Source organism: Heterodontus francisci, chromosome 1 (assembly GCF_036365525.1).
Source record: "Heterodontus francisci isolate sHetFra1 chromosome 1, sHetFra1.hap1, whole genome shotgun sequence".
Lineage (NCBI taxonomy): Eukaryota > Metazoa > Chordata > Chondrichthyes > Heterodontiformes > Heterodontidae > Heterodontus > Heterodontus francisci.
The window spans coordinates 105,303,717-105,327,538 of record NC_090371.1 but is presented as its reverse complement, the minus strand read 5'-3'; the positions used below and the strand labels follow the sequence as shown (position 1 = coordinate 105,327,538).

Genomic DNA, 23,822 nt, shown 5'->3' with positions numbered 1-23,822 from the left:
ACAGACTTGTCAAGTAACATCCCGACATAGTCATACTCATGGAATCATATCTTACAATGTCCCTTACACCACCATCACCATCCCTGGGTATGTCCTCTCCCACCGGCTGGACAGATCCACCAGAGGTGGCGGCACAGTGGTATTCAGTCGGGAGGGAGTTGCTCTGGGAATCCTCAACATCGACTCCAGACCCTATGAAGTCTCATGACATCAAGTCAAACATGGGCAAGGAAACCTACTGCTGATTACCACATTCCTCAGCTGATGAATCAGTGCTTCTCCATGTTGAACACCAATAAGAAGAAGCACTGAGGGTAGTAAGGACACAGAATATACTCTAGGTGAGGGACTTCAATGTCCATCACCAAGAGTGGATCAGTAGCACCACTACTGACCGGACTGGCCGAGTCCTAAAGGACATAGCTGCTACACTGGGTCTGCGGCAGGTGGCGAGGGAACCAACAAGAGGGAAAAACATATTTGACCTTGTCTTCACCAATCTGTTGCAGATGCATCTGTCCATGGCAGTATTGGTAGGAGTGACCATCATACAGTCCTTGTGGAGACGAAGTCCTGTCTTCACATTGAGGATACCCACCATCATGTTGTGTGGCACTACCACCATGCTAAATGGGATAGATTTGGAACAGATCTAGCAACTCAAAACTGGGTATCCATAAACGCACTGTGGACCATCAGCAGCAGCAGAATTGTATTCAACCACAATTTGTAACCTCATGGCCAGCATATCTCCCACTCTACCATTACCATCAGGCCGGGGGGCCAAACCTGGTTCAAAGAAGAGTGCAGGATGGCATGCCAGGAGCAGCACCAGGCATATCTCAAAATGAGGTGTCAGCCTGGCGAAGTTACAACACAGATCTACTTACCAAACAGCAGAAGCAGCACGTGTAAACAGAGCTAAGCGATTGCACAATCAACGGATCAGATCTGAGCACTGCAGTTCTGCCACATCCAGTTGTGAATTGTGGTAGACAAGTAAACAAGGAACAGGAGGAGTAGGGTCGACAAATATCCCCATCCTCAATGATGGGGGAGCCCAGTACAAAAGACAAGGCAGAAGTGCTGAGTGGATGATTCATCTCGGACTCCTTCTGAGGTCCCCAGCATCACGGATGCCAGTCTTCAGCCAATCCGATTCACTCCACGTGGTATCAAGAAACGGCTAAAGGCACTGGATACCGCAAAAATGGGCCCGGACAACATTCCGGCAATAGTACTGAAGACCAATGCTCCAGAACTAGCCGCGCCTCTCACAAAGTTGTTCCAGTACAGCAACAACACTAGCATCTACCCGCAATGTGGAAACTTGCCCAGGTATGTGCTGTCCACAAAAAGCAGGACAAATCCAACCCGGCCAATCACCGCCCAATCAGTCTACTCTCGATCATCAGCAAAGTGATGGAAGGGGTCGTTGACAGTGCGATCAAGCAGCACTTGCTCAGCAATAACCTGCTCACAGATGCTTAGTTTGGGTTCTGCCAGGGCCACTCAGCTCCTGACCTCATTACAGCCTTGGTCCAAATATGGACAAAAGAGCTTAACACCAGAGTTGAGGTGAGAGTGACTGCCCTTGACATCAAGGCAGCATTTGACCGAGTATGCCATCAAGGAGCCCTAGCAAAACTGGAATCAATGGGCATCGGGATGAAAGCTCTCTGCTGACTGGAGACATACCTAGCACATAGGAAGTTGGTTGTGGTTGTTGGAGGTCAATCATCTCAGTCCCAGGACATCACTGCAGGTGTTCCTCAGGGTAGTGCCCTAGGCCCAATCATCTTTAGCTGCTTCATCAATGACCTTCCCTCCATCCTAAGGTCAGAAGTGGGGATGTTCACTGATGATTGCACAATATTCAGCACTGTTCACGACTCCTCAGATACTAAGCAGCCCATGTCCACAAAGACCTGGACAACATCCAGACTTGGGCTGATAAGTGGCAACTAACATTCGCGCAACACAAGCATCAGGCAATGACCATCTCCAACAAGACAGAATCTAACCATCTCCCCTTGATGTTCAATGGCATTACCATCACTGAATCCCCAACTAACATCTTGGAGGATATCACTGACCAGAAACTGAACTGGGCCAGCTACATAAATACTGTGGCTACAAGAGGAGATCAGAGGCTAGGAATTCTGTGGCGAGTAACTCACCTCCTGTCTCCCCAATGCCTGTCCACCATCTACAAGGCACAAATCAGGAATACTTTCCACTTGCCTGGATGGGTGCAGCTCCAACAACGCTCAAGACGCTTGACACCATCCGGGACAAAGCAGCCCGCATGATTGGCACCCCATCCACCACCTTCAACATTCACTCCCTTCACCACTGACACACAGTGGCAGTAGTGTGTAACATCTGCAAGATGCACTGCAGCAACTCGCCAAGGCTCCTTCAAAACCGGCGATCTCTACCACCTAGAAGGACAAGGGCAGCAGCTGCATGGGAACACCACCACCTGCAAGTTGCCCTCCAAACCACACACCATCCTGACTTGGAACTGTATCGCTGTTCCTTCTGGGTCGGTGGTTCAGGATCCTGGAACTGCCTTCCTAATTGCACTGTGGGTGTACCTACACCCCAAGGACTGCAGGGGTTCAAGAAGGCAGCTCACCACCACCTTCTCAAGGGCAGTTATGGATGGGCATAAATGCTAGCCTAGCCAGTGACGCTCAGATCCCAAGAACGAATAAAATGATAGGCCACAGCTGGAGTATTGTGTTCAGTTCTGGTCATCACACTGTAGGAAAGATGCAAGGGTCCTCTAGAGGAGATTTACCAGAATGATTCTAGGAATAAGGGATTTTAGCTCAACGTTAGGGTGGAGAAGCTGGGGTTGTTCTCCTTGGAGCAAAAGGCGATTGAGGGAGATTTTATATAGGTGTACAAGATGATGACAGGTTTAGACAAAGAAAAGCTGGTCCCATTAGCTGATGGTACAAGGACTAGGAGACACAGGTTTAAAGTTTTGGGCAAGAGATGCAGGGGTGGGGTGGGGGGGTGTGGGGCGGGGGGGTGTGGGGCCGTGGAATGTGAGGATAAAGTTGTTTTTTTTAAAATGCAGCAGATGGAGATGATCTGGAATGCACCATCTACAAGGATGGTGGAAGTGGAGACAATTAATGATTTCAAAAGGAAATTGGACAGGTACTTGAGGGAAATAAACTTGCAGGGTTACTGGGCTAGAACAGGGGAATGGGACTGATTGGATTGCTCTATAGAGAGCCAGCATGGCCTTGATGGGCCGAATTGCCTCCTTCTATGCCATAATGGCTATGACTCGTATGATCCTAATTCAATCACACTATAGTAACTCTTCCTATGCCAGTGACCAAATTTACATTCAATTTGTTATACCTTTAATTCCATTGGTCATTCGGTACCTGTTATATGACATTTTGGAATGAAACTGTCAAGCCAGCTAGTATAGAGTGGACACTTTGGGACTCGAACTGGTAGACACAACTGTCCCCCAGTCTTTCGGTCATATAGCAAAATGTGAATAGCAGCAACCACAGTCCCATGGGAAAGAAAAACGGATAATCCCTTTGGAAATTCACATAATTGTATAAAATTCCTTCAGAGTTATTTAACAAAAAAAAAGCCACAGACTAATATTTCTTACCTGGAATATTGCTCTGTGGTCTTCGACAACCTGTTCTTCCATTTCTACCATCTGTGACACTGCTTCATGGAAAGTGAACAGCTGAGGTGAAACCTCCTCCTCCTTGAAATACAAGTAAAAGGGTGAATTGCCATAAATGTTTTAAAAATGTATTCTCAGTTTAAAAATAGAGAACGAGACTTAAAACCACTTAAGGATAAGAAGTGCATTGATATATGCAAATCAGTATAAGCAGACATACAGGTCAAAATTATGTATACACACAATGAATACATACTTCTCCTTAGAGCTGAGGTTAGAAGACTTGACAGAGATATACCAGATCATGAATGGTTTTGACAGAGTAAATGCAAATAAATTGTTTCCAGTGGCAGAGGTAACCAGAAGATACAGATTTAAGATGACTGGCAAAAGAACCACGGGCAATATACGGAAACAATTTTTTTTCTTCAATACCGCAAGTTGTTGTGAACGGGATACACTGCCTGATAGTATTGAATCTGCTTGTACCACTCTAAATTTCACTAGTGAATTGGATAAATACTTGAAGGGAAAACATTTACAGGGCTTTGGGGAAAGAGCAAGGGAGTGGGACTAATTAATAGCTTTTTCAAAGAGCTGGCACAGTTACAATGGGCTGAATGGCCTCCTTCTGCGCTAAATATTACTACAATCCTATAAAGTCAAATCAGTTAGTTCAACAGTATCAGTGTGAAATATTTCATTTTTTATGAATTACTTTACGGATGAAACGCTGAGTAATTGAGGATTCAAATATAAGAACTAATTTAATGTATTAAAACAAAGCAGGGGTGGGGTGGAGGAAGAACTTAAGAGTAAAAAAGTTTGCCCTTTCACATACTCAAAGGCTTTTCTTTTTCCTCAACCAAATATAAACCAAAAATATTAACAATTTAAGAATTTTGTCTGTGGATGTATTAAAGTTGTAGAAATAATTTAAAAGTAGTCTGAATTTGGAGCTTAACTATTTGTTGCTTTAACAACCTGTAAGTGAGAGGGAACTGGGTGAGGTTATTAATTTTTGTTCCCAATTAAGCCAAGGACACTGAAGTGCTTTTTTTTCCCTGGCAAAATGCACATTTGTCTATATTTTGAATTTGCCATTTTCCTTCTCTTGGAGCCTGTTAAATTGTGGTTGAGTATATTGCACTTATTATTTAATTTTCTAACTGTAGCCCACAGAAAAATAGTTTTACTGCTATTAACAAGAAACAGATTCTTGCTCTTGCCCATGGGCAATTTTAAAATAATTAGTTGAATTCTCATAGACAGAGGGTTGTTATTAATGATCGTGGTTCTCTGTGGAGATTGGTTACTGGAGACATCCCACAGGGATTAATGTTAGGGCCATTGCTGTTCAATATCTATATTAACAATGTAAGGAATTGCCCACAAGTTTGTGATGACACAATGATTTGTGCTAATATTGAAACTAAGGATGACATGGGGGAAAATTTGGCCACTTTACAAATGTGGAGACTCATTCCCTCAGATGAACATTTTAAAAATTCCGTCATCATTAAAATAAGTATTATTTAAGTTTAGATTTCAGTTTCTAACCTTAACACGATGCGTACATCCTAATCTTTATTTCACTTTCTGTACAAAGATTAAAATGTGAATTATAAACGGTGCTTTTTACTTCTTGCTTTGCTGTCTGTGAGAATTCTTCAATCCGACTGGCTGATCAGCCTTCCTGATGACTTCACTGTTGCTGGATGCCACCTTCAATATATAAATGGCCGTCCGCCGTGTAATCGCGGTGGTGCTGGTCCCATGGGGGACAGGCGTCATGTTCCGCGCCTGCCACCGGGACTACAAAATCCAGTCCCAAGTGTGTGACACTTGCAACATTAAAATGGATCAATAGTATTGAATTTTTAAAAAACTGGATAAAAATTTTAGAATGTGGATAGCAAACAACTAGTCACATTTATAATAACTAACCTATAACCTCAATTATTGTTTGATATTGGAGTATATACATGCAAATATTTAGAATTATGAAAACACTTTCGATCAGTAAAATTTTCTATGATTTCAGAGTTATGTTTAAACACTAGTAAAGAAGTGAATTAAAAAAAAACTCACATTTTGTTCACAAAGCAGTTTTAGGTCATCTCGTTGAGGAGAGCTTCCAAGTCCCCATTGTGCCTCTAAAGCATCAAGCTGATTTGGTACAAGGATATTGGCTCGCCCTTCTCCTGGACCATTTTGATCCACAATTAACTCTTTCACTCTAGTTCCAAAATTTTTTTTTGGAGGTACGGTGGCGGGAAGAAAGAACGAAAGAGAAAGACCATTATTAAGTTTGCTCACCTTTAAGGATAATTTCTCCAGCCCACAGATTTCAATTTTACTGCCATTATAGACTGAACTAGTAACTTTTTAGTAGTGTTCATATAAAATTCTCACATACAAGTGTTAGTTTTAGGAAGTGTACCAAGAATACAATGTATAGCCTCATCTTAAAATATCATTAACTAGCTATCAAGACTTGTGCATGCTTCATACTAAAATTAATACTGCAGAACTTTATATTAGATACCTCAGCTATGGTTTTCTTCATTTGTTGAATGAAGGTTAACGTACACATACAAATATGAACCTTCATTATTCCATGGGAAGGGAAATCATCTGTGTATTCTATTTTCCTTCAAGACCTTTGCACCATGTTATTCAAATGATCTCCCCCTTACAGTGTTAGATATTGAATAATTGGCACTAACCTTTCACACTGCAGGCCACATTAGTCCATGACTCAACCTACCACTTCAGAACTTTCCTCTGACTGACTGGAAAGAAAAGTGATCCTGTGCCCATCTTACGGTTTCAGACTCCCCAACCTGAAGTCTTTCCACCCCCACAATACCGCTCTCAGTTCTGTATACAGAATTGGTTCGTTAAGCCGCCAATCAAGGATACCACCTCAGGTCAGCCTGCTACCCGTCGTGAAAGTGTTGCGGTAAAAACATTTTCTCTTTAGCTAGGCATCCAGCTGCACTTAATGAATGAAAGCAACCCATGTTCCCATGTTGTAGTGCAAACTTCTGATATGTGCCAATGACTTTCCCCATTGTTTTTAACGGATACCAAAAGACAAAATTAGTGCAATGGAACCAAAATACTGGAACCACAGAGGAAGACACACTCAGCATCATGACCTGATTTGACTGACCTTGTGCAAAGACAGATGATTACCATTTTAGAGTGTGTGTAATATTAAAGAGGGGTTTGCAGGTATGATAAATATGTATATATTAAAGAGAGCATTTTTATGCACCTGCAAACCTAAAAGAACCAGTGATATCTAAACTGGACTATACACTAGCCGTTAAAGGCCCAAAAGCCCATGTAAACATGACATACAACAGATCTCTTCTTCAAAGTGAGCAAAGGAACCAAGAGAGAGAAAATAACTCTATTAGTGAGTTCAGAAGAGCAAGGCACAAAATAGAATATAAACATTCAACAAAGCTCTTCCCAAATCTTAGTTTCTATGACTAATCTCAAAGAGGACAAGTCAATTGTGAAAAACATTTGACATCGAGAGAAGGCAACCAGCCAGATTCAACAGAGTACTTGCACAATGAATTACATTCAGAAGTTGTCAGTGTCTCCCTAGTATCAAAACCCATCTGATTTAGGCAAATAATTTATGAATCACAGTTGGAAAGGCAGAGTTTACTGGGTTCAACTCTGGCCAGTACAATGCAAGATTATGTCAAAGACTGTGCACAAAAAAATTAACAAAAAGCAACAGAACTGTAATACAAAATGAAGTGCAAAAAAAAGAAACTGCACAATAAAACAGGACCAAACTACTAGTATGGTGAATTGAAAGTTTTTGTTGCTGCTGGTGATGGAATGAAAGACATAACTTCATACAGTAGAGTGGGATGGGGGAGGGGTATCTGATTTTTGCACAACTCTAAGTTCTAAGAACAGTATTCTTTTTCCTCCCCTGAGGGATGAAACATCTAGTGTTCCTATGTGGAGTTTGAAATAAAATTCCTGATTAGTATACATTACAGTTGCTTCTTGGATCTCTCAAATAGCTGGATTCAATCCCTTGCAGGACAAAACTTCCAACAATGCAGTGACTTAAAAACTACTTGAACTTACCAAAAGCATACCATTTACAGAATGCAAGACCATAAAGTTGAAGTGGCACAAGATGAAAGAGATGTCATGATACTAGCATACCACCACAGCAACGAATTGTTAAATATTTTTAAAATTTGAAATGGTTGTTCAAATTGCAATTACTAAACATAACAGGTAATGCACATTGTTTTGTAAATCAAAGAATATTGGCCATTTCACTTTTCTATTTTTCACAATTCAATTACTGTCATGGCAAATATACTGCAAATAAATTATAAGTAATAGCAGTGTTGCCTTGATTACTATTAAAAGAGCATGAAGTTAACACTACTAGACTAAAGACAGTACATACAGTAAAGGACTGAAGCAGTCAGACTTCACTGGTCTGACTGACCAGTGAATACACTCTAATGACAACATATACAAGTCATTCCCTTTCCACAGGCTTTTTAAAACTGTCCTCACAATCAGCAAATACATTTTCATCTTCTATTGTGTTCTTAGAGCTGTTTTTTAAAAATTGTGGAATAGCAACTTGTCAGTTTCTTGCCTAGTCTAGTGTTTCTGCAGCTTTAATTTTTGAGCCATGCACAAAAGTTATTTCAATAAAATACAATATTGCTACTGAAAATTACATTGCAATTGAAAATCTACATATAACCATGCAAAGAGATTTTTATTAAACATTCCAACAAATAATTGGGGCGGGGTGGGGGTAGTAAATAAAGGGAAGAAAGACATGCACAGTATTTTGTACGAATTTAGACAATGAAACCAAGGTAGAATTTATAATAGCAAATGTGGAAATACTCAGGAGGTCTGGCAACATTTGTGGAGAGAGAAACAAACTAATGTTTCAGGCCAATGACCTTTCGTCAGAATTGAAATGTTAGCTGTTTCTCTCTCTACAGATGTTGCCAGACCTGCTGAGTATTTCCAGCATCCACACGATTTCGCTTTTGCAGTAATTCATGGTTCACATGGTCCAGTATAAAATGAATAGGGGAAGTGGGAGGAGGAGGAAAAGGAATTGATAGAAAGATGTAGAAGACCTGGTAGGCGAAGGAGGGAAGTCATCATACTCGAGATAGGTAGGAGAGAGGTCAGAACGGCTCCCACCACCTTGCTGAAAGGGAATGTCTGAGGGACTTATTCCAAATTCCTTTACTCTGCAGTATCAAGCAAATGAGGGAAAAAAGAGAGGGGGAAACCAGGTCAGGAAAGAACAATATAGTTACAATTTGAAAGACAGAATGTCTGTGGAAAAATACTGCATATAATTCTAGAAATGACGCTTCTGGAGAGTTTGGCTTTTTAAAAAAATATAAAAGTCACAATCTGCAGTGTTCAGTCAATTATGAAGCTGAAACCAGCAAGATTATAAACATTCTAAACAGCTTCATTTGCAGTGCTAGGATTTCAATGTCAAACTGAAGCCAAAACATTGTGAGATTTATATTACATCTCAAATTCTCTTTTATATGTGTTATTTGAGTATTGCATTTTACTATGCATCGCATACGTCAGCAACACACGGTCAAAAATTTAAACTGATCACTCATGCTATTAAACAATTAAAATTAGGAAGTTAATACAAGTTTGGGTCTTTCCCTCAATATTCTGTTAGGTACAGTGATGTTCACTGCTGTTAAGAGGTGAGAGGTTCTTATGTTCAGGCCCAATATCAAATTATTTTATTTTATTTGTCTTCAAGTGTTTTTATCCAATCTTTCTGAAGATGGACTGAGAAACACGTGGTGAAACAAGACCAGTTACAAATCATTAGCTATTTTATTTTGCAGATAGCAACCGAAAGCACAGAACAGATGTAATCAAATATCACCTTTATGCAGTTCTAATTAGTAGACATGCATAATCTTTTCTGGTCAGCCTTCTGGTTTTCACTCACTACATCCAGCTTCAACACCAGTTCTTGTTGGCTGACTTCCAATATGTCTCTCTCTCATGTCTACCACGGTTTTTTTTATACTTTCAATGGGATGTGAGGGTTGCCAGCAAGGCCAGAATTTGTTGCCGATCCCCAATTGCCCTTAAGAAGGTGTGATGAGCTGTCTTCTTGAATCACAGTAGTCCATATGGTGTAAGTACCGTTAGGGAGGAAATTCCAGGTTTTTGATCCAGCATCAGTGAAGGGACGGCAATATAGTTCCAAGTCAGGATGGTTTGTGGCTTGGAGGGAAACTTGCAGGTAGTGGTGTTCCCATGCATCTGCTGCCCTTGTTCTTTCAGCTGGGAGACTTCGCAGGTTTAGAAGGTGCTGTTGTGGAGGCTTGGCGAGTTGCTGCAGTGCATCTTGCAGGTGGTATACACTGCTGCCACTGTGAGTCAGTGGTGGAGGGAGTGAATGTTTAGGGTTTAGTGGGAGGAGTATCCTTTTGACCCATTCCCTAGTCAGTTATTCACCAATAGGCCTATCAACAAAACTAGCCACTTTTCCCCCACATTTCAGTGAGGCTTAAAGAAAATATCTCCTGCTATTTTTAGAATGAATAAAGGGAAATAATGATTTAATAGGCTTGGGATGAGACTGAGCCTCACTCTATCAGTTTGAAATAGATTATGAGCCGTGACATGCTATGAACCAGCTCATGTAGCTTTAATATACATCCAACAAGGGAACTGTCCAACTTACAAAATTTGGCAAAAATCTGCTGAAATGTTTTTAAAGTTATTTATTGGTGGTGGCTGTGTTCCATGACAACACTTCCTACTCAAAAAATCTTCAACTCTCTAATTTAAAGAAAAGGATTCATTCTCAGAATACAGGCATCAGTGGCAAGCTGGCATTTACTGCCCATCACAAAGCTGTTTGTTTCAAGAAAGCTTGATCACTTAGAGGATAGTTAGGAGTCAACCATGTTGGTGTGGGACTGGAGTCACATATAGGGCAGACCAGTTAAGGACAGCAGGTTTCCTTCCCTAAATGATGTTTATGAACCAGTTAGGTTTTTACGACAATCCACCAGCTTCATAGTCACTTTTACTTCCATGTTTCTGTAAACTGAACTCAAATTCTCAAACTGCCAGTAATTTACCGAACATGCAATGTAAAGCCCTTAGTTTGAACTGAATGAATGCAATATTTAAGATATAAATATGGTCCAAGTTTAAATGAAAAATACATTAACAATTCTCACTTTGCTACAAATAGGACAAAACAGTATCTTGTAGCTTCAATATAAATTAGGTAAATAACTTTAAAAGGCACCTAGATAAGAACCTATTTTGTAATAAACTTAGTAAAATGGAGATGGCATATTTGTTTCTTATGCACTATTTAAAAATCATACCTGTTTGCATATCTAAGCGTATTTAGTGTGTTCTCACAAGAACCCATTCCTGGAGAGATAGTGGCAATCTATGAATGCACATAAAAGGTTAAAGAATGCATAAAAAATGTATATACATCAACTACGGCAGAGTTGAAAATTCACCAATCTGCAGTTCAACATTTACTTTGAAGTTAAAATCAACAGTAAGCTATTCCTTTGAAATATTGTATTTTCAGACATGAATAAAAGACCATTCAAGTTCACAATAAATCAGGTAGCATCTGCAGTCAAAAGGTTGGTAACAGCCAGCAAAAGCAGCATTGATGGTTCAATGGAATTTGAAATAAAAATTGAATCTCATCATCTACAAACAAATTTAATAAAAATAAACATTTAAATATATCAAGCAAAACCTGACCAATATGTTTGATCATGTTTGACAAACCTGTTGGAGTTTGTTGAGGATGTAACTAGCTGAATAGATAAGGGGGATCAGTGGACGCGGTGCATTTGGATTTTCAGAAGGTTTTTGATAAGGTCCCACACAGGAGGTTAGTAAGCAAAATTAGAGCACATGGGATTGGGGGTAATATACTGGCATGGATTGAGAATTGGTGAACAGGCAGAAAACAGAGTAGGAATAAATGGGTCATTCTCAGGATGGCAGGCTGTGATTAGTGGGTTACCTCAAGGATCAGTGCTTGGGCCCCAGCTGTTCACAATCTATATCAATGATTTGGATGTGGGGACCAAATGTAATATTTCCAAGTTTGCTGATGACACAGAACTAGGTGGTAATGTGAGTTGTAAGGAGGATGCAAAGGGGATTTAGACAGGCTAAGTCAGCGGGCAAGAACATGGCAGATGGAATATAATGTGGAAAAATGTGAAGTTATCCACTTTGGTAGGAAAAACAGAAAGGCAGAGTATTTCTTAAATGGTGAGAGATTGGGAAGTGTTGATATCCAAAGGGACCTGGGCGTCCTTGTTCATAAGTCACTGAAAACTAACATGCAGGTACAGCCAGCAACTGGGAAGGCAAATTGTATTGTCAAGAAAACCCTATATGTCAAATGAGGAACATTAATTTCATCGGTTGGAAACTTGCATTAGATTTTTAATGGGAAAAAATCCTATGTTATCTTTTAAAAAAAAAACTAGCAGCCAAGATGGCCATTGCAATTTGCATCTGAAATACCAGAAGGTTGAACTGGAGACAAAAAGTCTAACAAGGCGGCCAGCCAGGACAATGGCTTGCTGTCAGTGAATTACCTAAAATGACATCATTAGCACGGCAGTCTAGGCAATCCTCATACACTGACTTTGAAAGAGCCAACCCCCTCCAAATGTGAATTGGCATCCTGGGGCATGTGGAACCTTGAATTTCATTCGAAGGTTCCAGAAGACCTCATTAAAAACAAAGGGGATTGAGCAAACCATGTGACTATCTGTCCATCTCGGAAGAAACTGGGAGTCGTTACACAGACAAGAGATAAGACGTAACAGAGCCTGTAGTAGCAGAAAGCTGTGGGCTTCCCTTTTCCTCTCTTTCTTTCTCCCCAAACAGCATCAAGTTTGAAAACTCTCTGCGACTAGGGGACCCTCCAAGCCTACAGACTGCTTCAGCCAGTGACAAGGGGAAGAGAGCCATCTGCAATTCTGCCTTCAAGCAAACCCTGAGTAAAGCAAGCCAAAGTGCTCTTTGACCAACGAGAACTTCAAGAATACAGCTTCAGCTGAGGATTACAGGATCATCCACTTCACAGACTGTATTTAAGTTCCATTTATTCTGGACTTTAATCCAACCACCAAATCTATTTTTCCCTCTGTGTGTGTGAGATTCTCGCATGAATGGGTGCATCAATGTGTAGCTTATTTTTAAATCGGGTTAGAGTGTTAACTATAATAAACTTACCTCTTGTTTAAACTCAAGAAACTCAAGAGTTTCGGTGACTGCAGCTTTGATAGCAACGGAGGTGCGTGAACGGGCTTACAGCTGTGAAGTCAATTTCAGCGTAAGTTTAAAAGTGAATTCCCTTTTGTTTTCAGAGGACCAGGGGACTGCTGGGTAAGGAAAAAGGTATATATTTGTGTGGTTTAGAATCTCTTTCTTTTAGTTTCGGTGACTGCAGCTTTGATAGCAACGGAGGTGCGTGAACGGGCTTACAGCTGTGAAGTCAATTTCAGCGTAAGTTTAAAAGTGAATTCCCTTTTGTTTTCAGAGGACCAGGGGACTGCTGGGTAAGGAAAAAGGTATATATTTGTGTGGTTTAGAATCTCTTTCTTTTAGTTTCGGTGACTGCAGCTTTGATAGCAACGGAGGTGCGTGAACGGGCTTACAGCTGTGAAGTCAATTTCAGCGTAAGTTTAAAAGTGAATTCCCTTTTGTTTTCAGAGGACCAGGGGACTGCTGGGTAAGGAAAAAGGTATATATTTGTGTGGTTTAGAATCTCTTTCTTTTAGTTTCGGTGACTGCAGCTTTGATAGCAACGGAGGTGCGTGAACGGGCTTACAGCTGTGAAGTCAATTTCAGCGTAAGTTTAAAAGTGAATTCCCTTTTGTTTTCAGAGGACCAGGGGACTGCTGGGTAAGGAAAAAGGTATATATTTGTGTGGTTTAGAATCTCTTTCTTTTAGTTTCGGTGACTGCAGCTTTGATAGCAACGGAGGTGCGTGAACGGGCTTACAGCTGTGAAGTCAATTTCAGCGTAAGTTTAAAAGTGAATTCCCTTTTGTTTTCAGAGGACCAGGGGACTGCTGGGTAAGGAAAAAGGTATATATTTGTGTGGTTTAGAATCTCTTTCTTTTAGTTTCGGTGACTGCAGCTTTGATAGCAACGGAGGTGCGTGAACGGGCTTACAGCTGTGAAGTCAATTTCAGCGTAAGTTTAAAAGTGAATTCCCTTTTGTTTTCAGAGGACCAGGGGACTGCTGGGTAAGGAAAAAGGTATATATTTGTGTGGTTTAGAATCTCTTTCTTTTAGTTTCGGTGACTGCAGCTTTGATAGCAACGGAGGTGCGTGAACGGGCTTACAGCTGTGAAGTCAATTTCAGCGTAAGTTTAAAAGTGAATTCCCTTTTGTTTTCGGAGGACCAGGGGACTGCTGGGTAAGGAAAAAGGTATATATTTGTGTGGTTTAGAATCTCTTTCTTTTAGTTTCGGTGACTGCAGCTTTGATAGCAACGGAGGTGCGTGAACGGGCTTACAGCTGTGAAGTCAATTTCAGCGTAAGTTTAAAAGTGAATTCCCTTTTGTTTTCGGAGGACCAGGGGACTGCTGGGTAAGGAAAAAGGTATATATTTGTGTGGTGGCTGTACCCGAGACACTACACGTGTAGTGTCTCCCACCCACCCTCCTCCTCTAACCAAAAAAAAAAGGACTCTGGTGTGTTGATAAGGTAAGCTTTTTATTTAGGAAGTTCTGTCCGTTGGATTGCTAACCTAACAAGTTTTGACTTTTTGTTTTTTTTTTGGTTTTTCAGTAGATTTGTTGGGAATTTGGAATAGTGGGAATGGAGGTAAAGGCAGTTGTATGTTCCTCCTGCAGAATGTGGGAGGTAAGGGTCGCCAAGAGTGTCCCTGCTGACTGCATCTGTGGGAAGTGCACCCAACTCCAGCTCCTCGAGAACCGCGTTAGGGAACTGGAGCTGGAGCTGGATGAACTTCGGATCATTCGGGAGGCGGAGGAGGTTATTGAGAGGTGTTATGGGGAGGTAGTCACACCTCAGGTAAAAGAAGTAGGTAGATGGGTTACCGTCAGGGGAAGGAGAGGGAACCAGCAGGCAGTGCAGGGATCCCCTGTGGCCGTTTCCCTCAACAACAGGTATACCGTTTTGGATACTGTTGCGGGGGACGACTTACCAGGGGTAAGCAATGGGGTACAGGTATCTGGCACAGAGTCTGTCCCTGTTGCTCAGAAGGGAAGGGGGAAGAGGAGCAGAACATTAGTCATTGGGGACTCCATAGTTAGGGGAACAGATAGGAGGTTCTGTGGGAACGAGAGAGACTCACGGTTGGTATGTTGCCTCCCAGGTGCCAGGGTTCGTGATGTCTCGGATCGTGTTTTTGGGATCCTTAATGGGGAGGGGGAGCAGCCCCAAGTCGTGGTCCACATAGGCACCAATGACATAGGTAGAAAGAGAGATGGGGATTTAAGACAGAAATTTAGGGAGCTAGGGTGGAAGCTTAGAGCGAGAACAAACAGAGTTGTTATCTCTGGGTTGTTGCCCGTGCCACGTGATAGCGAAGCGAGGAATAGGGAGAGAGAGGAGTTGAACACGTGGCTGCAGGGATGGTGCAGGAGGGAGGGTTTTGGTTTCCTGGATAATTGGGGCTCTTTCTGGGGTAGGTGGGACCTCTACAAACAGGATGGTCTTCACCTGAACCAGAGGGGTACCAATATCCTGGGGGGGGAGGTTTGCTAGTGCTCTTCGGGGGGGTTTAAACTAATTCAGCAGGGGAATGGGAACCTAAATTGTAGTGCCAGTGTACAGGATGTTGAGAGTAGTGAGGTCAGGGATATGGTTACAAGGACGCAAGAGGGCACTGGCAAGCAAGAACCTGGTTTAAAGTGTGTCTATTTCAACGCCAGGAGCATCCGGAATAAGGTGGGTGAGCTTGCAGCATGGGTTGGTACCTGGGATCTCGATGTAGTGGCCATTTCGGAGACATGGGTAGAGCAGGGGCAGGAATGGATGTTGCAGATTCCAGGATTTAGATGTTTCAGTAAGAACAGAGAAGATGGTAAAAGAGGGGGGGGGGTGTGGCATTGTTAATCAAGGAGAGTATTACAGCGACAGAAAGGACGTTTGAGGACTCGTCTACTGAGGTAATATGGGCTGAGGTTAGAAACAGGAGAGGTGAGGTTACCCTGTTGGGAGTCTTTTATAGACCTCCGAATAGTTCCAGAGATGTAGAGGAAAGGATAGCGAAGATGATTCTCGACAGGGGTGAGAGTAACAGGGTAGTTGTTATGGGGGACTTTAACTTTCCAAATATCGACTGGAAATACTATAGTTCGAGTACTTTAGATGGGTCAGTTTTTGTCCAGTGTGTGCAGGAGGGTTTTCTGACACAGTATGTAGACAGGCCAACCAGGGGCGATGCCACATTGGATTTGGTACTGGGAAATGAACCCGGCCAGGTGTTAGATTTAGATGTAGGTGAGCACTTTGGTGATAGTGATCACAATTCGGTTAGGTTTACCTTAGCGATGGGCAGGGACAGGTATATACCGCAGGGCAAGAATTATAACTAGGGGAAAGGAAATGATGATGCGATTAGGCAAGATTTAGGATGCGTAGGATGGGGAAGGAAACTGCAGGGGATGGGAACAATCGAAATGTGGAGCTTATTCAAGGAGCAGCTACTGCGTGTCCTTGATAAGTATGTACCTGTGAGGCAGGGAGGAAGTTGTCGTGCGAGGGAGCCGTGGTTTACTAAAGAAGTTGAAGCGCTTGTCAAGAGGAAGAAGAAGGCTTATGTTAGGATGAGACGTGAAGGCTCAGTTAGGGCGCTTGAGAGCTACAAGCTAGCCAGGAAGGATCTAAAGGGAGAGCTAAGAAGAGCAAGGAGAGGACACGAGAAGTCATTGGTGGATCGGATCAGGGAAAACCCTAAGGCTTTCTATAGGTATATCAGGAATAAAAGAATGACTAGAGTTAGATTAGGGCCAATCAAGGATAGTAGTGGGAAGTTGTGTGTGGAATCAGAGGAGATAGGGGAAGTGTTAAATGAATATTTTGCGTCAGTATTTACAGTAGAGAAAGAAAATGTTGTTGAGAATACTGAGATTCAGGCTACGAGGCTAGATGGGATTGAGGTTCACAAGGAGGAGGTGTTAGCAATTTTGGAAAGTGTGAAAATAGATAAGTCCCCTGGGCCAGATGGGATTTATCCTAGGATTCTCTGGGAAGCTAGGGAGGAGATTGCAGAGCCTTTGTCCTTGATCTTTATGTCGTCATTGTCGACAGGAATAGTGCCGGAAGACTGGAGGATTGCAAATGTTGTCCCCTTGTTCAAGAAGGGGAGTAGAGACAGCCCTGGTAATTATAGATCTGTGAGCCTTACTTCGGTTGTGGGTAAAATGTTGGAAAAGGTTATAAGAGACAGGATTTATAATCATCTTGAAAAGAATAAGTACATTAGAGATAGTCAGAACGGTTTTGTGACGGGTAGGTCGTGCCTCACAAACCTTATTGAGTTTTTCGAGAAGGTGACCAAACAGGTGGATGAGGGTAAAGCAGTGGATGTGGTGTATATGGATTTCAGTAAGGCGTTTGATAAGGTTCCCCACGGTAGACTATTGCAGAAAATACGGAAGTATGGGGTTGAAGGAGATTTAGAGCTTTGGATCAGAAATTGGCTAGCTGAAAGAAGACAGAGGGTGGTGGTTGATGGCAAATGTTCATCCTGGAGTTTAGTTACTAGTGGTGTACTGCAAGGATCTGTTTTGGGGCCACTGCTGTTTGTCATTTTTATAAATGACCTGGAAGAGGGTGTAGAAGGGTGGGTTAGTAAATTTGCAGATGACACTAAGGTCGGTGGAGTTGTGGATAGTGCCGAAGGATGTTGTAGGGTACAGAGAGACATAGATAGGCTGCAGAGCTGGGCTGAGAGATGGCAAATGGAGTTTAATGCGGAAAAGTGTGAGGTGATTCACTTTGGAAGGAGTAACAGGAATGCAGAGTACTGGGCTAATGGGAAGATTCTTGGTAGTGTAGATGAACAGAGAGATCTTGGTGTCCAGGTGCATAAATCCCTGAAGGTTGCTAACCAGGTTAATAGGGCTGTTAAGAAGGCATATGGTGTGTTAGCTTTTATTAGTAGGGGGGTCGAGTTTCGGAGCCACGAGGTCATGCTGCAGCTGTACAAAACTCTGGTGAGACCGCACCTGGAGTATTGCGTGCAGTTCTGGTCACCGCATTATAGGAAGGATGTGGAAGCTATGGAAAGGGTGCAGAGGAGATTTACTAGGATGTTGCCTGGTATGGAGGGAAGGTCTTACGAGGAAAGGCTGAGGGAATTGAGGTTGTTTTCGTTGGAGAGAAGGAGGAGGAGAGGTGACTTAATAGAGACATATAAGATAATCAGAGGGTTAGATCGGGTGGATAGTGAGCGTCTTTTTCCTCGGATGATGATGGCAAACACGAGGGGACATAGCTTCAAGTTGAGGGGTGATAGATATAGGACAGATGTGAGAGGTAGTTTCTTTACTCAGAGAGTAGTAAGGGCGTGGAACGCCCTGCCTGCAGCAGTAGTAGATTCGCCAACTTTAAGGGCATTTAAGTGGACATTGGATAGACACATGGATGAAAATGGAATAGTGTAGGTCAGATGGTTTCACAGGTCGGCGCAACATCGAGGGCCGAAGGGCCTGTACTGCGCTGTAATGTTCTAATTCTAATTCTAAAAACCTGTCCGATTGGTCCTTTCATAATTACAGTAAACATAAAAGGTAAAACACTCACAAAGGTGGTAAGCACAACCACTGTTCAAAAAGGAATAAACCCTGTTGCAGTCAAAGAGGAAAGGCGTGAGGGGAGCCTGAGACCCCCTCCTCACCTGGCCATAACAGTATGTTGGCCTTTAATGCAAGAGGATTTGAGTACAGGAGTAAAGATGTCTTGCTGCAATTGTATAGAGTCTTGGTGAGACTGCACCTGGAGTGTTGTGTACAGTTTTGCTCTCCTCTCCCAAGGAAGGATATACTTGCCATGTGAGAGTGCAATGAAGGTTCACCAGACAGATAAGAGCCTTTGTTTAAAAATGTATAACACTATATCACTTACCATACAAGTTCTAGAGTTCTCTCCTATAAAAGAATCTCTTAGCACTTGAGTAAGTTTACTAGCTCTGAATGGGGTATGAGGTTTGTTTCGACCCAAGGCTCGGATACATTCCTGTAATTACACAAAATGGGTACTAAAATGAGAGAATTATTCAAACAGACAGCACTAAGATTCTGCGCATTACGGTTTTTGGGAGGAATAGATAGCACACTTCCTTGCCCTTCTCACCTCTCAAATCTAATCTGGCACCAAATAATTATTACCAATACCTCTTTTTTTTTTAAATATAGTGGAAACACTGATAAATTGCAATGAGAGCTATATGCAATTAAACTGTTTTTCTAGGGTTCCTAAAGCTCTTCACCTAATTTACGACAGATGAGGAGAACTTCTTTGGAAGTTTACCTTTTATGTAATAAAGAAAATGGCACAGAAGCAGAAAAAGAGACAGAGTTTTTAAAAAGTGGGACAATGAAAATCATACACGTCAAACTGACCGTGATCCGGATTACTTTCTGGAACGCTTGAAAAATTACTACAATCACATTTATTATTTTTTTAATATGATTAATTTTGATGAGCCTTAATTTTGGCTTTGTCCCTCTGTACATAACCTAAATCACTAGTGGCCACCAATGAAAGAACTTCAGGATTCATATTGCACAGGTACACTCTAAGCCCTCTGTTGGTTCTCAGCAGGATCCAGACCAATGGCCCCATTAAGCTGCATGCAAGTGCAATTGTGCAGCAGCCTGGAAGGTACTGCGCAGGCCTTGTTCCATACAAAATACCACATTCACAAAAAAATTTAAAGGTACCCCACATTGAAAAAACTGGCCACGCACAACTTTTTATTTTTTAAAACGGGGAACAATGATCTGGATTGACTGATTTTTTTTAAGTAACTGCTGTTGGTCCAGGTGGGAGGAGGGGAAGCTTTACCTGTAGCTTTACAGTTGGCACTAGTGCAAGAAGCACATAATATACTTAGTGATAACACCAAAGCTTAGTGATGCCATTGTCCTCCTACAACTGCACTGGCAACATCAAAAAAGGTATTTCTATCATGCTGAGAATCCCAAAAAAAGCTTGCAAATGCCAAGGTTGGTCCACAGAATACAGAATGAATATCAAGAGCAATCTAGATAACATATTATCTATATAATGAGTAGCCTTGGTGTGACTTTAACTTATACAGAAGATGTTGCTTTGAGTTACCTTGAGTGCCAAAAGGCTCTTGTTAATCTCAGCACCTTCAAGCCGTGTCTGACGATCTGCACTGGAGGTGTCTGCTCCCCTCTCATTTCCTGCCAGATCTATTAAAGAAAACTTTCCATGCATTTTCCCTTTTCTGCGAAGAATAATCTGGAATACTGCATGGCTTCTTGAAGAGTGAGCATTTGCAGAAGTCTGACCAGATGTCCTATAACATAAATAAAACTTTTCATGTAGTAATCACATCTGGATTGATGTGAAGTTCAATGCTTTTTGAAATGAACAGAACGACTCCAGGTCACAGGCAGCAATTTCCAGTCAGTAACATCACCTGAATGCCGGTACAGCAGGAGCCCAATATGGTGGGCTTCGAACATAAAATTTATTTTAAGTTAGCTTATTTTTAATATATTGGCATTATGAAAATACTTTATATTTGATGATTAAAGAGAGGAAATTTGAGAAAAGAAATGCCAGACAGACATTGCGCAGGCATTTTTCTAAAATGTGTTTAACCTTTACAAAAGTTGATTCCAAGCGGCTGGATGTTTACTCAAGGTTAGGTAGGGAAATGATGTTGACATGTTGAAACTTTTCTTCCTTGAAAAATGTTTCAAAGTTTACAAAACACAAAAACAATGCTTTTCAAGACAGACTTACCTGCAACTATTGCCAGCTTCAATTAGTTTCAAAACATCTTCTGTGCATTTAACATCCCGTTCAGAAAGTCCCACCACCTGAACTTGTTGCTTTCCATCCTCCAGTACCCTTAGCTTAGTTTTTCTGTTAAGCAAGTCAAATACCTGGATAATAAAGTACACTAAAATTAATATTTTGTTTACTGTACAGAGGGTTGTACAGGGAAACAACTGAAAATTGAAGTAATCACTTTTACTAAAATAATTGAAACCAAGACATTACCATGGTAAGAAACACCTTGGATGAAGACCAGTTCACTTTTTAGCAATTGGTAAGATGCAAAGAAAAGATCTGTAGAGTGTGTTTCTAAACTTTAATTAAGTAGGCATGAAAATAAAAATTACCTACCTTGTAGTGGGCTTCATCATTCTTTAAACACAGGCATGCTCCATCAATTGATGGGTCTGCCAGAAGAGGTTTAATCCAAAAACAGGGAAAAACACAAAGGGATAATTTGTCTCTTTAAGATGCTTTGGCACTAGTGACATAACGCCACCCTCATTGGCATTCCATTGCTGCATATAAAATAGGAAGTTCCCACTCAAAGAACACCACTTCATTTGGCTTCAACCTCGGAAAAAATAGCCATACTGAATTTGACTGTCAGATAAGGCTGAGTGGGAGCTCGGCGTGTCAATGACAGTTGGCTAGTATGCATGAAAATGCCAACATAATTTAAATTAATATAGCCTGGCATTGGTTCACTTTTTCTTTAAACTGTTCATATCATTTTGTCTACTACATCATTTTATTTTGCCATGGAGAATCATCTGACTAAAGAAATTAAGCAAATATTCCTTGAATTCAACTATTGTGCTGTCCTTGAGGATTTTCATTACACGCATTTGCATTGCAAATTTAAAAAGAAACTGGGGTATAAGCATAACCCCTAGCTGCAGATTTTTCTTCTCTGGCATTCTGAAGGCTATTCAGACCAAAAAAATCCATAAGCAGCTAACTCGTGTCTTAATGTGAAAGTGAGCCAAAATTGTTTCATTTCAACACAGTATGAAATGAAAATGCAACTGACCCTTTGAAAAGGCATTTTATATGCATTTTAAATTAGCTGCAATGTACAGTTGATGCTGAATACCTTTGGCTTTGTGAACTATAAACATAAGCACACAAGGCGGTGGGTGGAAAAAATGGCAGCCCGCACCATGCCGCAATCTACCGCGCGGTGGCTCAAGATATTATGCCGGTTGGGCCGTACTTTCCCACCCACCCCCCAATCACGTGGTGGGGCAGGCTCTGCGACACTAGCAACGGCATCAGGAAATAAACTGCATTTAAATAGCACCTAGGCTGTCTCTTAGGATGCCCTAAAACGGTTCATGTGCAATTTATTACTTTGAAGTGCTGCTATTAAGTATGCAAATATATTGTTCATATTCTGCACAGAGTAATGAGATCAATTAGATAATCTATTTTTAGCAGTTGAGGGAAGAATGTTGGCCAAGGCACCATAACTCCTTGCTCTTCTTCAAACACTGCCATGGGATCTTCAATGTACACCCCAAAAAGCAACAAGTCATAGGTTCAGTTACTTTAATATCACAGTACTCTCCATATTGCACTGAAATTTCAGCCTAAATTATGTGCTCAGGGATAGAAAGATTAATGATCCAGATTGTGCAATAGCAATTACAGCAAAATTGTCTGCGTTCACTGTCATTACTCCTCTCAGACAGCAACTTCTGGAGTCCATACATGCATAGTTAAAAGCAGAAATCCATAAGTTGCTGTTAGTGATTCTTTGCTTCTTCATCAGATGCGCTGTTGAAGTGCCCCGCTCAGACTGCAATCAAATAGAAATCACTAAACTACAAGAACACGCCCTTTTAAGCTATTAGCGTCACTGTAAAAACCCTTGAAAAAATTATATCTTGTTGAATGAGGTGTAACTGGGTTTTTAAATGTGTACTAAGTTCATAAATCACTGCTGAAAAACTTCTGGCACTGGAAAAGTAGTTTTACATTTGTGGAACGTCAAATTTCTTCATTATATAGGAGAACCATAGAATAGTTACAGCACAGGAGGCCACAGCCAGCCTATCATGTCTATGCCAGCTCTCTGCGAGAGCAATTCAGCTAGTCCCATTCCCCTGCCTTTTGCCCACAGACCTGCAAATGTTTTCTCTTCTGGTAAATACCCAATTCCCTTTTGAAAGCCACGATTGAATCTGCCTCCATACATTCTCAGGCAGATCCAGATCCTATCCACTCGCTGCAAGAAAAAATGTTTTCATCACATCACCTCTATTCATTTGCCAATTACCTTAAATCAGTGCCCTCTGGTTCTCGACCCTTCTGCCAATGGAAACAGATTGTCCCTATCTACTCTGACCAGGCCTCTCATGATTTTGAACACCTCTATCTAATCTCTCAACCTTCTCTTCTCTAAGGAGAGCAACCACAGCTTCTCCAATCTATCCTGGTTACTGAAGTCTCTCATCCCGGAACTCATTCCTTCGACGTCAGCAGTAAGTGTTACAGCTTCACCGCTGACTGCAAGTTCCCGGCCGCTACAGCTTACTATTTCAAAGTCAATTTCTCAGGCCAGATCAAGCTATCAGAATCACCAGCACCTGTTGTGTTTGAATCTGAAGAATAACTTTGGGGATTTACCAGAATAGTTCCAGGAATGAGGGATTTTAGCTACAAGGCTAGGTTGGAGAATCTGGTTTGTTCTCCTTGGAGCAAAGGAGATTGAGGGGAGATTTGACAGCGGTGTACAAGATTATGAGGGGTTTAGATAAGGCAGACAAAGAAAAGCTGTTTCCATTAGCCGATGGTACAATGAGGAGGGGAACAGATTTAAGGTTTTGGGCAAGAGATGCAGGGGGGCGCAAGAAGAACTTTTTACACAGCACGAGGTAAAGCCCTGGAATACGCTGTCTATGGGGGTGGTGGAAGCAGAGATAGAACATAGAACATAGAACATACAGCACAGAACAGGCCCTTCGGCCCACAATGTTGTGCCGATCCTTTGTCCTCTGTCAAGGACAATTTAATCTATACCCCATCATTCTCCTTTATCCATATAC

The 23,822-nt window shown here is 41.6% G+C and overlaps 1 protein-coding gene across 3 annotated transcripts in view; it reads right to left on the bottom strand.

Moving 5' to 3' along the window:
* Positions 1–23,822, bottom strand: part of kif2a (kinesin family member 2a) — a 230,361-nt gene that overhangs the window by 17,308 nt on the left and 189,231 nt on the right. For 2 of the 3 annotated variants that reach the window (XM_068034039.1, XM_068034047.1), the window contains 6 exons: positions 20,737–20,879; positions 20,080–20,284; positions 18,862–18,972; positions 11,092–11,159; positions 5,765–5,912; positions 3,653–3,754 (listed from right to left, as the gene is read on the bottom strand). In XM_068034039.1, coding sequence (XP_067890140.1) covers positions 3,653–3,754; positions 5,765–5,912; positions 11,092–11,159; positions 18,862–18,972; positions 20,080–20,284; positions 20,737–20,879 — 777 coding nt within the window. Of the gene's footprint in view, positions 1–3,652; positions 3,755–5,764; positions 5,913–8,832; positions 8,950–11,091; positions 11,160–18,861; positions 18,973–20,079; positions 20,285–20,736; positions 20,880–23,822 lie in introns of all 3 variants that reach the window. The other variant, XM_068034057.1, reaches the window with a different exon arrangement.